The 15,610-nt window shown below is 33.7% G+C and overlaps 1 protein-coding gene across 1 annotated transcript in view; it reads right to left on the bottom strand.

Annotated features, from left to right (window-relative positions):
- Positions 1-15,561, bottom strand: part of LOC117319491 (serine/threonine-protein kinase N2-like) — a 37,712-nt gene extending 22,151 nt beyond the window's left edge. Inside the window, exons 1-2 of the mRNA XM_033874287.1 lie at positions 15,296-15,561; positions 13,493-13,799 (exon numbers count right to left, since the gene is read on the bottom strand). Of these exons, the coding sequence (XP_033730178.1) occupies positions 13,493-13,799; positions 15,296-15,331 (343 nt within the window). The 5' untranslated portion in view covers positions 15,332-15,561. The remainder of the gene's footprint in view (positions 1-13,492; positions 13,800-15,295) is intronic.
- Positions 15,562-15,610: the final 49 nt, after the last annotated feature.

The following is a 15,610-nucleotide window of genomic DNA, read 5'->3' as shown; positions in this document are numbered from 1 at the left end:
CAAGGTTACATGACCTTGGAAACATCCAAGGTATAAGGAGATAATGAAATAAGAGGAGCTTATTTGTCAATACAAACTTAACGGACATATACAGCACAGGAAGCATTTTTTTTTTTAAACTCTTTACCTGATCATATGTCTGTGTTTTTAAAGGTTGTGTACAGGACAAGGAAATGTGTGGGTTTTAATTTTACAGTTGTGATGAAATTTCATGCTTTGAAAAAAATGTTCAAACTAATTAATATCCATCTTCAATTTGAAAAACGAATAAATTTGGATATTTTTTATAAGAAAAAAATTATTTACCTTACTGTTTATAAGGTTGAGATTGATTTAATAAAAATAATAGATGATCTTGATCTAAATATTACACAATTAGATATACCCAGGTGATCAATCATACCTTACATATAGCTTCAACCCCTTATAATGAAAACATTTTAAACCTGGTAAAATTAACAATGAAAATCTCCATACAAGCACTAGGAAAGTCTGAAACAGTTTAAGTGGTTGCCATCATTACATCGTTAATCTTTGCTTAACAGTAAATAATTCTATTTGATTAAATTTACGTCTTGAAAAATTTTCCTATCACAAATTCAATGTTGACAAGATTTGATGCCTGACATTCGGTCCAGTAAAGACCACATGAGCTTGTTTCTGTTGATTAATAATAATAAAATATTTTATTATTTCTGCTTAAAACATTTCATTTTTACTAATCAACGGAAATGAGCTCCTGCGGTGAAGACTTGTTGCAAACCGACTTTCCAGCTTATGATGGACACACCACATAAAAGTGATCATTACTTATACCCTTATATATATAATCATAAAAGTGAATAAATCCCCTGAAAAAGAGCCTAATGACTGGTAATTTTGTAGATTCTTAGTAACAGTGACCTTGACCTTCAACCTCCAGACCTGAAATGCAATTTCAAGCAAGCACCTTTGGGAAAAAAGGTCTGTATGAAGTTAGAACTACATTAGCCCAAAACAACTTGAGTTACGGCACGGAAACTAATTCTCTATTTTTAGCAAAAGTGACCTTGACCTTTGACCTTCGGGTCTGAAAACAATCGCATGCAATCACTTTATTATGTATTAAGCTTGAGCTTCCAAAGAAACTTGAGTTATGACACAGAAACTTATTTTCTATTTCTAGTAACAGTGACCTTGACCGTTAACCTTAAAAAGCAACCCCATGCAAGCCCCTTTAGTAAGGAAGGTCTGTATGAAGTTTGGGGTTGATCAGCCCAAGGAAACTTGAGTTATGGCATGGAAACTAAGTTTGTTTATTTAGTAAGATCAAGAGTGATCTTGACCATTAACCTTCAGGCCTAAAAAGCGATCGAATGCAAGCTTAAGCCCCTTGGGTAAAGAAGGTCTGTATGAAGTTTGAGCTTGATCAGCCCAAGGAAACTGGAGTTATTGCATATAAAACCTCTTGCGCTGCGATGGCTGCTGCCATTGTGATCCCTATATATACATATATATATGTCTTGCTTTCACAGGTGACACAAAAAGGCTTAACACTGAGATTTAACTGAATAAACATGCTAATGTAATCAATGACTTCAGCCCACACACATCAACATAAGGCACAGCATACGATACAAAATTAACACACAAAGTTCACTTTATTTAAATATTAAATGTCAATCTAGATTGAATACCACAGACTTGTTTTGATCACATGTTACCTGTGGCCCAATTAATTGGCTCCTAATTAAGAATACAAGGTACCTGGATAGAAGTTTACAGACAGGGAGTGCGAGATACACAGACTGTAATTAAGGTTACAATGTATTAACCCCAAATCACGATCAAATAAATCATCAACCCATCAAGATTGACATGTTGACTTGCATCTGACAATCAAGGGCCAACATCTAAACACCATTTATCAGTGATGAACATCAGAACATCAAATCAAGTACATATTTATCAGGTTAATACCTTGATGCAAAACAAAGAAAGTGGATATAGTTTTATAATCAACAAGTAAATGTCATAAATTTTGTGTATATACGTACAATCTCAATTTTCATGCAAATTGGACATGTCTATATTATCAGTCTCCACTGGGCGGCCATTTTGTGGAAAATGTCCAGTTGTTGCTTTTTAATTCATTTTAGAGCATATCATTTACTTATCCATTCCAGCAATTTTCATTTTAATGCACCAAACAGAACAAAAGGCAGGAAGGTATGCCCGTATGTCATTATTTAATCCTGCTGTCATTGATTTACAGTTCAGTAGCTAGCCAAATTAAACGTTTCATCACCTCTGTTATATAATGTAATTAACAGTATATATATAGTGACAAACAGCTATGGCAGACCTATAGTATTGTACAATGTAAACAGATTGGAGTATCATTACACTAACATTAGGTTGGTCTTGCTCTCAGTTATATTATCTCCATGTCTGTTATATAAATAATGTTGTTATTAGGTGCTTCAGATAATTTTTTATTGAAAACGAACAGTTTAGATTAATTTATTGGCAAACAACTACATTTCTACAGTAGTTGAAACTGATAGGCATATGTTATATGCATTTATACAGATGCTTTTTGAGCCAGTTTTGTAGAAATGATAACAAATTACAGAATTCGTCAAAATACCCCTTATTTTCATTTTTTTTTTTATCTTATTCTCGTGTTAAAGTGTAAATGATTTAACAGTGTAACTTGCCTAAACTGACTTATTTCCAAGTGTATATATGTAACTTGCTGAACCAACACATTTCAGTTTACCTTGTCTGAAAGGACACATTTTCCAGCAAAGCTGGTCTAAACAGATACAATGTAATTATAACTGGCCTAAAATGGACACATTTCAGTATAACTTGTCTAAACTGTGACAAGGTTCAGTATAACTTGTCTAAACTGTGACACATTTCAGTATAACTTGTCTAAACTGTGACAAGGTTCAGTATAACTTATCTAAACTTTGACACATTTCAGTATAACTTGCCTAAACTGTGACACGATTCAGTATAATTTGCCTAAACTGTGACAAGTCAGTATAATTTGCCTAAATTGTGACACGATTCAGTATAATTTGCCTAAATTGTGACACGATTCAGTATAATTTGCCTAAACTGTGACACGGTTCAGTATAATTTGCCTAAACTGTGACACGGTTCAGTATAATTTGTCTAAACTGTGACACGGTTCAGTATAACTTGTCTAAACTGTGACAAGGTTCAGTATAACTTATCTAAACTGTGACACATTTCAGTATAATTTGTCTAAACTGTGACACATTTCAGTATAATTTGTCTAAACTGTGACACGGTTCAGTATAATTTGTCTAAACTGTGACACGGTTCAGAATAACTTGTCTAAACTGTGACATGGTTCAGTATAACTTGTCTTAACTGTGACACATTTCAGTATAACTTGTCTAAACTGTGACACAGTTCAGAATAACTTGTCTAAACTGTGACACATTTCAGTATAACTTATCTAAACTGTGACACATTTCAGTATAATTTGTCTAAACTGTGACAAGGTTCAGTATAACTTATCTAAACTGTGACACATTTCAGTATAATTTGTCTAAACTGTGACACATTTCAGTATAACTTGTCTAAACTGTGACAAGGTTCAGTATAATTTGCCTAAACTGTGACACGGTTCAGTATAATTTGTCTAAACTGTGACACGGTTCAGAATAACTTGTTTAAACTGTGACATGGTTCAGTATAACTTGTCTTAACTGTGACACATTTCAGTATAATTTGTCTAAACTGTGACACAGTTCAGTACACTTTACAGTTTTCCCTGCCTTAATGAAATCTGGAACTCAAACATTTACTTTATTAGTATCTAAATGTAATCAATATTTGTATGTAATTATATATAATTAGAACATGTACATTGCCTAATCTGTACAGTCTGAACTAAAACAGGTTTGCTTGTCTATGAACAGCCATCACAGTGGATTTGTTATTAAATATTAAGACAGGACATACACCCTTACAGCCTCCATCAGACAGCTGTTTCACCCGCACCAGTTATTAACTCTGACTACCAGCCAGTTTTCATCTGATCATGCAGACAATGCCCCCTCTACACTGGCACTAGTCTTGTAACAGGATATAGCCTTCAGTTCAAATAACCACCTCTCACCTAACTGTGGCTTCAGAACTTTATATTTTATATACTTGATGTATGTGTACTGATGATATGGTGTAGCCGATTACAGCTACTTTTTCTACATATCTGTGTATAGGATATACTGTACTTAAAAACACTTGGTGTTTATTTATATTATGTATATGTGTAAGCCAACAGAACTCTCAGGACATTTTATTGGACACCATTGCATATATATTTTTTTTTTAATTCAAAATCCAATGACATTTTACTGAAATAAACCATTGAGGCTTTCACCTATTTTCTTCCTTTCTTACATTGCATACAGATTATCTTAGTATGTACTGGTATACATATATATAGTTATGTCACAGTTAAGTAATCAATTCTATACTACTCCTCTATTAAGACTACTGCATCCTTTCCATTTACTTTTTACTTGAACTACTATTATCAAAAGCAGGTGTTTGGTATCAATCTTTACTATCAAACGTGTTGGGTACTTGGTGGGGCCTTGTTATCAATATTACCTGTCCTATACAGGAATATTGGCTGTAAGTTTTAACACTGACAATAAAACAAGTGTTTACATATGAGAGATGCATTTATCTTGTACAAATTTCATCCTGGTGCCCCCCTGGCCTAAGTATGTACATAAGGAAGATGCTTATCATGTACAGACTGATTAGATTAGCTGGTATGAATCTGGACAGTGTAAAATCTATAAAATACTGTTATACCAATCTTCCATTTTTTCATTACCTGATTGCTTAGCAACTCTAGATCTATCACCAAAGAGATGATCCCACGAATGACTAACAATCATAAATAGCTCTTTTTCTTTTTTTACGCCTCATTTTTCTCTTTATTTTCTGTGTGCTTTTTTCGGTTCTAGATAACATCTTCCTACGTATACGTATATACCAATAAGTTGCCAATTCAACATTTTATATTTTCGATAGAGAAGATGAGCTGTATTAAACAATGTTCTATTCATCAACACATTTTAAACAACACCAGCATAGAACTTATAACAAACTCGCATTTTTATTAATGTGTTTGTAATAAATCAAAAGTTTCCATTTTGCTCTGAAGCAACACGAAACAAAATGTTCTGAAGCTAGCTAGAGACAAAACAAAATGTTCCATCATATATATCAGTGTATAGCTGTTGGACTGAATTTCTATATAAATGATTTCCATCCCAAAAGCTCAGGCCTGATGCAAGTATTTAGGATCTTCTACAATGTCTGTATCCTCAGCGATAGCTATTCCTCTTTATCAAAGACTGGGTTGTCTGTGTTGTGCACAGAATCTGTTTTCATGTTACAAGAATATGCAAAAATTTAATTGTGCCACATAATGAATGTTACAACACAATCAGAACTGATCAGCAAGTTTTCTTGGATAAAGTTGATAATAAATTCTGGGGACTCTTCAAATACAATTTTTTACAAGGACCAAAGAAATACTGCAGTCTTAATCTATTCCGAGTTAACTTAGAGAGTTATAGCTATAGGCCCCCACAACGATGTCGGCTCTGGGAGAGCAGGCAATACTTTGTAACAGAAGGAATTGTTATGGGTTTGATAAAGAATCTATAGAGTTCTGTTTGTATGTTGGTACTACTACAGCTCGTTTTTCCCAAACAATACTCTACGTTGATGGATGCATATACATAAATGTACAAAGAATAACTGAAGAGGAACCATGATTCAATTAATTATCCTAAAGTTGAGGCAGAATAAAATGATACAATACTAGTGTACATGAGAACAGATTGGGTTTTGACACACATAACTGTTACTGGTGTGAATCAAGGCTATCACAAGTATTAGTGCCCAGTACAGGTCTGGTTTCAACTTTTGGGTGCCCATGGATGAATCTTTTCACCACACCACTACACCTTACGAGACCTCATCAGAATACCTGGAATCACCTTTGTGTGTTGATCATACATGAGGGTAGTATAAGGATAAATGCAACATACAAGTAAAAATCTGAAATTCACATAATTCTCCACATATACAATATCCTTGAGAGGTAAATGCAGCCAACAGATGATTGTAGGTACCTTTGAAAATTCAGTATGCATTAATTTGTGTGTATTTCGTGACAGTAAATAAAGAACTTGACTAGTGTGGTCTACAGGTGAGTTAAAAGTTACACCTTTATCTGGTCAGGTGTATCAGCTGAACTTCATTTATACAATAAAGGTCTGTCCATATCATATTACAAAGTGAACTCTGTAACATATATGGTAAATGTTTTCATGGATCATTTAAAAATCTAGGTGACCGAAAAGCATATTTAAAATTGTTTAACTGCAGGTATTTCTTACAAGTTTTTCAAGTGTCAACATTTATATGGTACTCTAATATATTGTGAAATGGAATTACACTTTCTATGACTTAGCTGTGAACATGGCACATGTACCTAAAATTCATCACGATAACAAGATGATTATAGATAGCATACGTTAGGGATATTTACCACATTACAGGTCACAGGAGAAATTCAATGAAATGTTAAGTCCAGTATATAGTATATACTCAAACATAAATTTATGGGGGACATACACTGTGCTGTAGAGATGTTTAAAGTGTTTTATAACTGCTGGACATAGCAGAGGTTTCCTTTGACTAGATCTGTTATGCCAATCAGGCCTATCAACATGTACAGAAGAGTAGGGTATCAGACCTCATTCAGTGATTCACAAAGAGCGACACACATTTGTCTATTTTACATTAAAATTTGGTATAGTGCAGTGAAAAATTGAATATAATTATAAGATTTATACTGTCATCAACCATATAAGCTTCTATTTTTAGAACAGCATAGCTTGCCAAATACCACTTGATATTCAAGAGGCCCAATGATCATGAGCCTGCATCACATAACTGGTCTTCACCGCTTTTCTGATTCTCTGCAGCCTTTCAGCATATCAAAGAAATGTTTATTTGTTTATCCCTGTGACCTTAAATTAGACATTTATGTTTAAGGTAATTATGTTTTCAGGCATCATCGTCATCAGAGAAACCTACCAGCCAATAATCTTGATTCTAGCTACATCTTTAGGTTAATTAATCAGAAGTTGTTTGAATATTTTAACAAATTATGGGTCAATGTACTAGTCTTTTCACAAACTTTGTTGGGTGTCATCCAAGGAACCTACCAGTACCAACCAAAATCACAATTCTATGTTTAGGCCTTGAATTTTTTTTAGAAGAATTTATTTAAAGAAGAAGTTGATGCTGGACAAGAGTGATAGACACTACAATATAATGTAATGAGATCGAATACCTAAATATGTCATAATTATACACATGAATATGACTATGTAAACACGGTTAGGATTATCACTGTAAATTAATCGATTCCATAAAAAGACAGTTCATGATCAGTGAAAATATTTGTTTGCTGTTTTTATCACCTCTTCAACAACCAGGATCATTTTGAGGTGGTGTCTTCTTGTAGTAGTTGGTGACTACCTCATTGACCATCATACGACAGAACCATTGCATGCCATGCATCCAGAGCAATATAAGGGTAAAGTGTCTTGCCCAAGGACACAACTATAAAGCACAAACCGACCCAATTATAAGCTTCCCGGGAAACACAAACTGACACAGGTAAGTAGGGGAGTGTCTAACCACACACTACCATGAGGTTACATATATATAGTGCTCAAACCAACTGATGAGCTATCATGGTCCCGCAATGGAAATTTACAGTCATCAAGAAAAAGTAACTATTCCAATGCCCTTTTGAATCCTAACTTTTAATACTGAAGTCAGTTATTCTACACTGGACTAACATAATCAACTCTTCCTTCGAGTGGAAAATTTTGCTTCTTGTATATATTCTGCACTGATGCATGTTCCAGAGAGCTATATACACAGCCCTTTGGTTTCTTGTTTTCCCATGCCTGGCTGATACTAGAGCTGTGAGTTACTATATACCAGGAGATTATATATATATACCTATATACTAAAAACTCTGTAATACCTGCTTTTTAACACTGTACATGAAATGCCAGCAGTCTCCCACACAAAAATATTTCTGGAATGCTGTGATGTTCACACATTCATTAGGGTTTCACCTCTGCCTCTTAGATATGCACTGCTTCTGAGTATCAAATACAAGATCAAACTTTGATATAAACCAACTGTCAAAAACTTGAAATACATCAATATATACAAAATGTTGACAAGAATCAACACTCTACTTTAATTTCTTATCATTACAAGTCATCAACATATTTCTTAAAACACTTCAATTACATGACATTTAATGAAGATACACCAGTAACACATCAAAACCAATTGAATAACACATGATCTCATATATATCTTTAAGTGTCTTTAATATTCTATATCATACAGTGTGTGCTGAACTCCCTACAAATATCATGATCATGGTCTAGTAAAGTTGTGGTCTGTGTGAAAAATACTTATCTTCAAATTTTGTCATGGTACATATTGAAAGAGTTGGAATAAGATAAAATTTAACTTCCTTTTCATCTCTGTAAAGATATATATTCCTAAATATACTGATAATTATTTAACCTGGCATCTGTTCTGGCAGGCTTATATATATATTTAGGTTATGTCTGTTATATACTGACTGGCATCGTTATTTATTTTAATTGTGATGTCAGAGAAAATTCATGTCCAATGGTAACTGATCAAAAAATTCTCATTCACTATCAGAATGGATATAAAAATTGTGAACATTCTGTATTACTTCTAGTAGAAGTCTAATTATTTTTCTCATGAAGCTGAAATGATGGGCCATTCTTTGCTATTATGGTTGTGTCCTTGTGTAGGATGCTTAATTTTCCCTTATTGCTCTGGGTAGCATACATTAGCATATAGGCCTCCTGTATGTTGTTCAGTGAGGTAGCCACCAGCTGCTTCAATCAGACTGATCTGCTTCAAAAAGACCCTGGCTATTGGTTGAACTAAAAAATGTATACACTATCATTTTCCTGCAGAAACACACATCAAACTTCCTGTAATACTATATATACCTGGATAACTGTATGTACTAGCTATAGCAGTTTCATAATCAAACCAATTTTTTATTATATTACGTTTACTGATTTACATCTTCACATAAATACCTATATGCTGTATTTCAAGGATTCTATTTAATGAACACATCACACCATTGTATATGTATAGGATGTTTTTGATGTCCATATATAATACAACCAAACATAAGGCTGTCACAGAATCAGAATTTCATCCCAACGATACCCAAATTTTAACATCTGACCCATCACTAATTTTGACCATAGGTTTTTCAATGATTCTCCCCTGGTGATATAGTATTGTATTCTTTCCTTTACATTAGTTTTAAAGTTTGCTATAATGTTGTCACTGAGGAGCTTTATATCACACATGTAAATATTGACTGCGTATGCAGAGCAGGAAGTACGACATAATCTCATAATCTCCATACGCGTTGGAACGCTGACATGTCGATGAATGGGGGTTCCCTGGGTGAAATCGGTAGTGAGAAGGCAAAAATATAACAATGCTGCATTTCAACATGTTGCAGGAAGATTGATAAAACAAAACTCCAGCTCCAGTACAATTCCACAGTTCTTAATATTATATATATATTTACTATACAATTAGCGTGACTCTGATTCTAATACAACACACTATCTACTACGAAATGAAAAGCATGTCTAGAAGTAAACAAGGATGATCAATATCTAATATACAGCTGTACAGGAGTAAATCACTCATGCAGTATAAAAGAAAGATTTTTCAATGTTGGTTTGCAATTGGTTGGTTTATTTTGTTTATCGTCCTATTAACAGCCAGGGTCATTTAAGGACGTGCCAGGTTTAGAGGTGGAGGAAAGCCGGAGTACTCGGAGAAAAACCACTGACCTACGGTGATCAGTACCTGGCAACTGCCCCACGTAGGTTTCGAATTCGCAACCCAGAGGTGGAGGCTAGGGCTAGTGATAAAGTGTCGGGACACCTTAACCACTCGGCCCCTTTTCAATGTCTATTGATACCTGGTAACAAGTATGTTGATTTGGTGAATGTGAATTTCAATGTTTATAATTAAGTTTTTCTAATAACTTTATGAACCTGAATGAGATATACCTCCAACAGGCATTATGACCTTTAAAGCATTATGACCTTTTAACCTTTATAATAGACAAATCGACCATTGAATGTAACATATATAGTATGCTTTCAATGACTCATACATTTTCAATTGTAGCTGCAAACTTGCTTTGGCCTTATGTTTGATTTGTGATTCTTGTTGCACATATCATAAATTGACCCTAAACTTGAATTTGAATATGCCTACCTTTGCTGTTCTGTATAAATTTTTAGCTTAACCTTGATAGGTGTATGAATTTGTGTTTGACATTGAATGTAATATCTTGTTACACTTAAAAAAAACAGTACTTGTAGATAAACAAACATTTGCTTTTCAAATTCTAATTTTATATAATAATGAAAAAGATCATTTTTAGATTGTAAAAGCTTTTTTTTCAATTAGTCCACAAAGCTAAGGTGTACCAGTAGATAGCATGGTACGTATACTAAAAATAGATAAGATATGCCAGGGTATTGATGGAGAAAAGAAACATTTTGCCACATGCCATATAAATATAGCTTTAGATTACACATAATTATAAAGATTTCTAAATATGTGGGGTTTTAATTATTGCAAATCATCAATTGAGATGACTTTTTTAAAATTAAACATTCAGATGAATGTATGCTATGGTCAGTTTAATTTTCTAAAATCCACATCAAATGTAAGATTCCGGACAGAGACACAAAATACTAACCACATATGGCCTGGGTCTCTCCATCTACGTGTGACTCACAGAATTAATTACTGATCATGATCAGAAGATGGGTTTCATTGCATCATGCTTCATAATAACACTGAAATAAGTACACAATCTAGATCTTTCAAGTGGGTACTAAAGTTATTTGAACACATCAAGTATCTGTTTCCTTCTTTTACTAACTACATGTACAATATCTGTACAGATATATATAAGCTTCCTCTTCTTGTCCCTAACACATGTAGTGCTGCTACCTACAATATCTAGAGTGAATGGAATTATTTCAAATGAATCTATAAATAATGTACATCTCTATTCAGGCAAAGACATGTACAATTGTAAGAATTTGAATATCCAAACATACTGATTGACTCATGATAAAAATATTTATAAAATGTTGAAATATTTCAGCTTCAGCTCAGTGTAAGGAGGAAACACTAACATGAAAACCTGACAGCTAGCTAGCTTTAGGTACGACTCAAAGTTCAGGACAAAGGGGCTGATGTTTAAATTTTGAGTCTTAATTGCTCAGTTGCTTTTATTATACTGACAAGATTTAAGACTCATTTTAATTTACTCTAGTTAACAAACAATTTCTGAAGTCTTTAACATTAATATTACATCTATAATGTATAGTGAGTCTTGGAATTTGTAGGTAACCATTTAAATATGTTTGGGCAAATTAAATAGCATAATATAATTAGTTTAAACATGATATATTCAGGAATCAATTTATCAACATAAAAATAATAACCATAAAATAAAGAAAATAAAACTTAAAATACCATCAAATTCCAGGACATTTACTGTAATTTGGGTCCATTCACCTCTAGACTGGTAACCTACAGCCTGAAGCCTCAATCAATATCCTAATGCCCATTTCCTCGGTTTATTTCCACACTTCCCTATCTCCCAACACATATCTTCCTCCAGGGAAATAGCATTAAAAGATTCCCATGTTTAATATAGAGCTACTGATGTGATAATGGAATGGAAGTAAACAAGATTTCTGTCCCCATCTTCCTAGAAGCAGACAGTAATGATGTCCCTACACTATTTTCCCATTCCTTCTTAATGTGTAAAGTAAAACCTCTAACCACTCCATTTAGTAGTGACCACTTGCACAATCTTCAATATGAAGGAGGTCTTGTGAATTTTCAGTCATTCTACCATATATGTAATTCAAGGTCAACCTTTACACAGACCATTTCATTCATTTAATTATTTAATTTCTAGTGATATTTAATTGATTTGGTTTATTTTGTTTAAAGTCCTACTAACAGCCAGGTTCAAAACGTCTAGATGTAGTTTAATTATAAGAGTCCCTCTCTGTATACAGTAACATATTTGCATTTTGATCAGTTAACTTTAATTTAAGGAATTTCAATGACAAATGGAAATTCGGAAATTGCAATAAGATCTGCATATGTTTTGTTTATCATATACATATGAATGGAAATTAGGAACAACAAAATATATCAATAAAATTAAGTTGAAAAACTGAAGTGATAATTATTTTATTTTGGTGTATCCGGCAAGTTTATACGACGAAACAATAAACAGCTAGAAATAAAGTACTCACAAACAACTAGTGTTACAAAGCATAACCCTCAAACAACTAGTGTTAGCATTAATATATAAACCAAAATGTCTGAGGATCCTGAAGTTTTGAAATTCACTTGTTGTCAAGTCAAACAAGTATGTATATCATCTTTGACCTTCATCTCATTGTAACTCACTTAAAGCTACTTACATTTTTAAACTAAATGCAAATACTGTATCCCTTCTCATGAAGACAGACTTACTATGTACATGTATGTACATACTGTCAATGCTATTATCACAACATGTGCAAGGCAAAGCAAATTCAATCTCATGGTAATTTGATTATAATTCTGAAATAGTTCAGACATTATAAGCACCATACATACTAAGTGTATACATACGTAGGTGTTTTCATTTCCTGTGTTTATTCATCCAAATGTCTACTTCTGTATTGATGGTCAATAAAATACTGACGTATGTACTTACCATGATGCTATACAACTTGGCCTGACTATTGCAAGTACTTTTTACTATTGCAATCAGGGAAAACCTATTGCTATTGTTTAACTTTTGTGGCATACTATCACAAAAGTAATGCAATACTATCCCCAACCAAATAGGTAGCTAATTATCTTTGTGAAAGTGACTAAATTATTATTGCTAGGAAGCTTAAGGAAAAGTACTGCATGGGGTAGTCCAGCTAATACTTAAATCGTCATAAAATTACACAAGTTCCATCACTTTTGAAACTATCAATTTTCAGCACACAATCAACATTTGTTATCAAACTGATAAACTTAACGTCAATTAATTGATCATGAATCCATCATTTTTGAAACTACTATAGTTCAGCATACTATTGACAATTGGTATTTAATTGATTCACCCCTGTATATAACTAATGAAAGGTAAACAATCTCAGTATATAGACTATATACCAGCTCCAATAATAATGCAGTGCTACATTATTATCTGTTGCCAGGCTTTAAAGTTAAAAGCATATTTTACCCATTGTGTTGTCACGATGCCGAATGCTTCCAGGGTTGCAAATGAGCAAGTACACGTCCAACTCTTGAAGCTCCTGTTGCAGTTCCTTCATTTTGTTGTTAGACTTTTTTACAATTATTTGGACATCAGACAGACTTTTCTTGTCACTTGTTGCCTCTCGTAATTTTTCCGCCCCTTCTTTTATTTTCATTTCTTTACGAATTTCCTTCTTTAGCTGTTCCCGAAGATCCTCTAATCGCAATTGAATCTCAGCTTCAGGAAGATTGGGTTCAAAGCCATACCTCTGTCCTATACCAATGGCACCTCCCTATAAGAAACAAAATGAATCAGAATGTACATGTTATAATTATGTACAATTGTACATTCATGCATATAATATATATACCCTGATATATAACACATTTCCTAGTTCAGCATGAGAAAAATTCAGTATTTTACAGATTTTTCAATTGATCATGCGACTGTAATGTTTGCGGCATACATGCATAGATTATAATGCCATGATTTTAACCATTTATCACACGACTGCCATGATATTAAACAACAACATCAATGCCACATGTAAGAATTCTAATTATTTCATAAATGGTTGTAGAAAGATATTTCATTCTCTGTCAGACAACCTAATATGAGCTCATCGTCAGAAATTCAACCATTTTTACGATGCCACAAATTTGTATTACAGTGGTAAACCTTAGCTATAGCCCTAGCCTACTCTCCTCTGGCCCCGACACAAGACTATGAAAAGGTGGCATTTTCTAGTACCATTTGATGTAGCCAAGAATTTGGTGTAGACATGTACAGAATAAATGCAAAATGTGGAAAATAAGGGGCATTACAGTCTTACAGACACTCTTACAGAATATCAATATGGGACTTTTTTGGATACATTAATATTTCATTTATCTTAATATCTATTAAAGGTGTTATGTCATGCCAGACTTATTTTGTCTGCACAAAAATCCAAAAACCAGTGTTGGAGAATCCACATTTTCATACAGTAGTGCACTCTGACCCTATATCAGATATTCATCTGTCAAAATGTCCAAAACAGTCTGGTGTAGGGGTAGAGGAAACATATACACACTAGGTACAGTGAAGCCTCAACTTAAGACACGGGTATGAGATATGCACTTCAAGTAGGAGCTCATTCAATATGACCCTTAGTTAGCTATAGTGTCAGTGATTCCATGAAATGATAATGTTATGTCTGCATATTACTATATGATATGACAATGGAGACAACAGATGACATCTTGGATTCAACTTCTAGGATGCAAGCATAATGATACTGAAATTTGCAATAGAACTATATTATTACAAGAACTGTGATGGTAACCTACAATAATGTAATTGATGAACCATGAACACATCTCGAGAACGAAAAGGGAGTTTAACCAGACTGGTTTAACTCAGAAATACAATCTTCAATATTATTAGTCATCACTTCATGATCTCGCTAAATCACAGTTAGGCTATATGATTAAATAAGTAAATGGAAATAATTGTCTTTTTAAACACCAAAGTAATAAATTTCGAATTTGCGAATTCCTTGACAAATACGTATACATTTCTTCAAATTATGGGAAAGGGGGGGGGGGGGGGGGGTAGGATTTATAAAAAGCATTTTTAGGTGTTGTCCAAAAACTACGACATCTCAACATTATGTCGACAAGCATATATGTTGACTTAGTCAAAGGCAGCAATTTACAAGCATTCATTAAAATATTTATATTTCAAGCAGCTACTTATATTTCAAACCGTATGCCGGTTGTATGTCGCTCGGGACATGTTTCCTTTTACCTGATGGTAGTAGGAGGTGCCTGGTTCGGCCGCCATGTTTGTCAATCTCCCAACACGGAAATACTAAATATGCGCGCTATTATTCACTTCTCGGCTCCCTCATGAATTTGTAGGAAATACATATCAAATATTTTTGAATGTGTCATATAATTCTCGCCTCAAAAGCGAACGAAAAATAACTTTTTACACTGTTTACGTTCCGGAGTGTGGAGACATTCTCTTTGACACCATTACGGCAAACTGACATGTAGGGTCACGTGACGAGGTCAATTCTTTCACTAATCCAATGAAAACACTTCTTTCAGGCATGTTCGG

The sequence above is a fragment of the Pecten maximus genome, chromosome 2 (assembly GCF_902652985.1).
Source record: "Pecten maximus chromosome 2, xPecMax1.1, whole genome shotgun sequence".
Classification (NCBI taxonomy): domain Eukaryota; kingdom Metazoa; phylum Mollusca; class Bivalvia; order Pectinida; family Pectinidae; genus Pecten; species Pecten maximus.
Note: the sequence above shows the minus strand (reverse complement) of the source record. Positions and strands in the feature narration are given on the sequence as shown.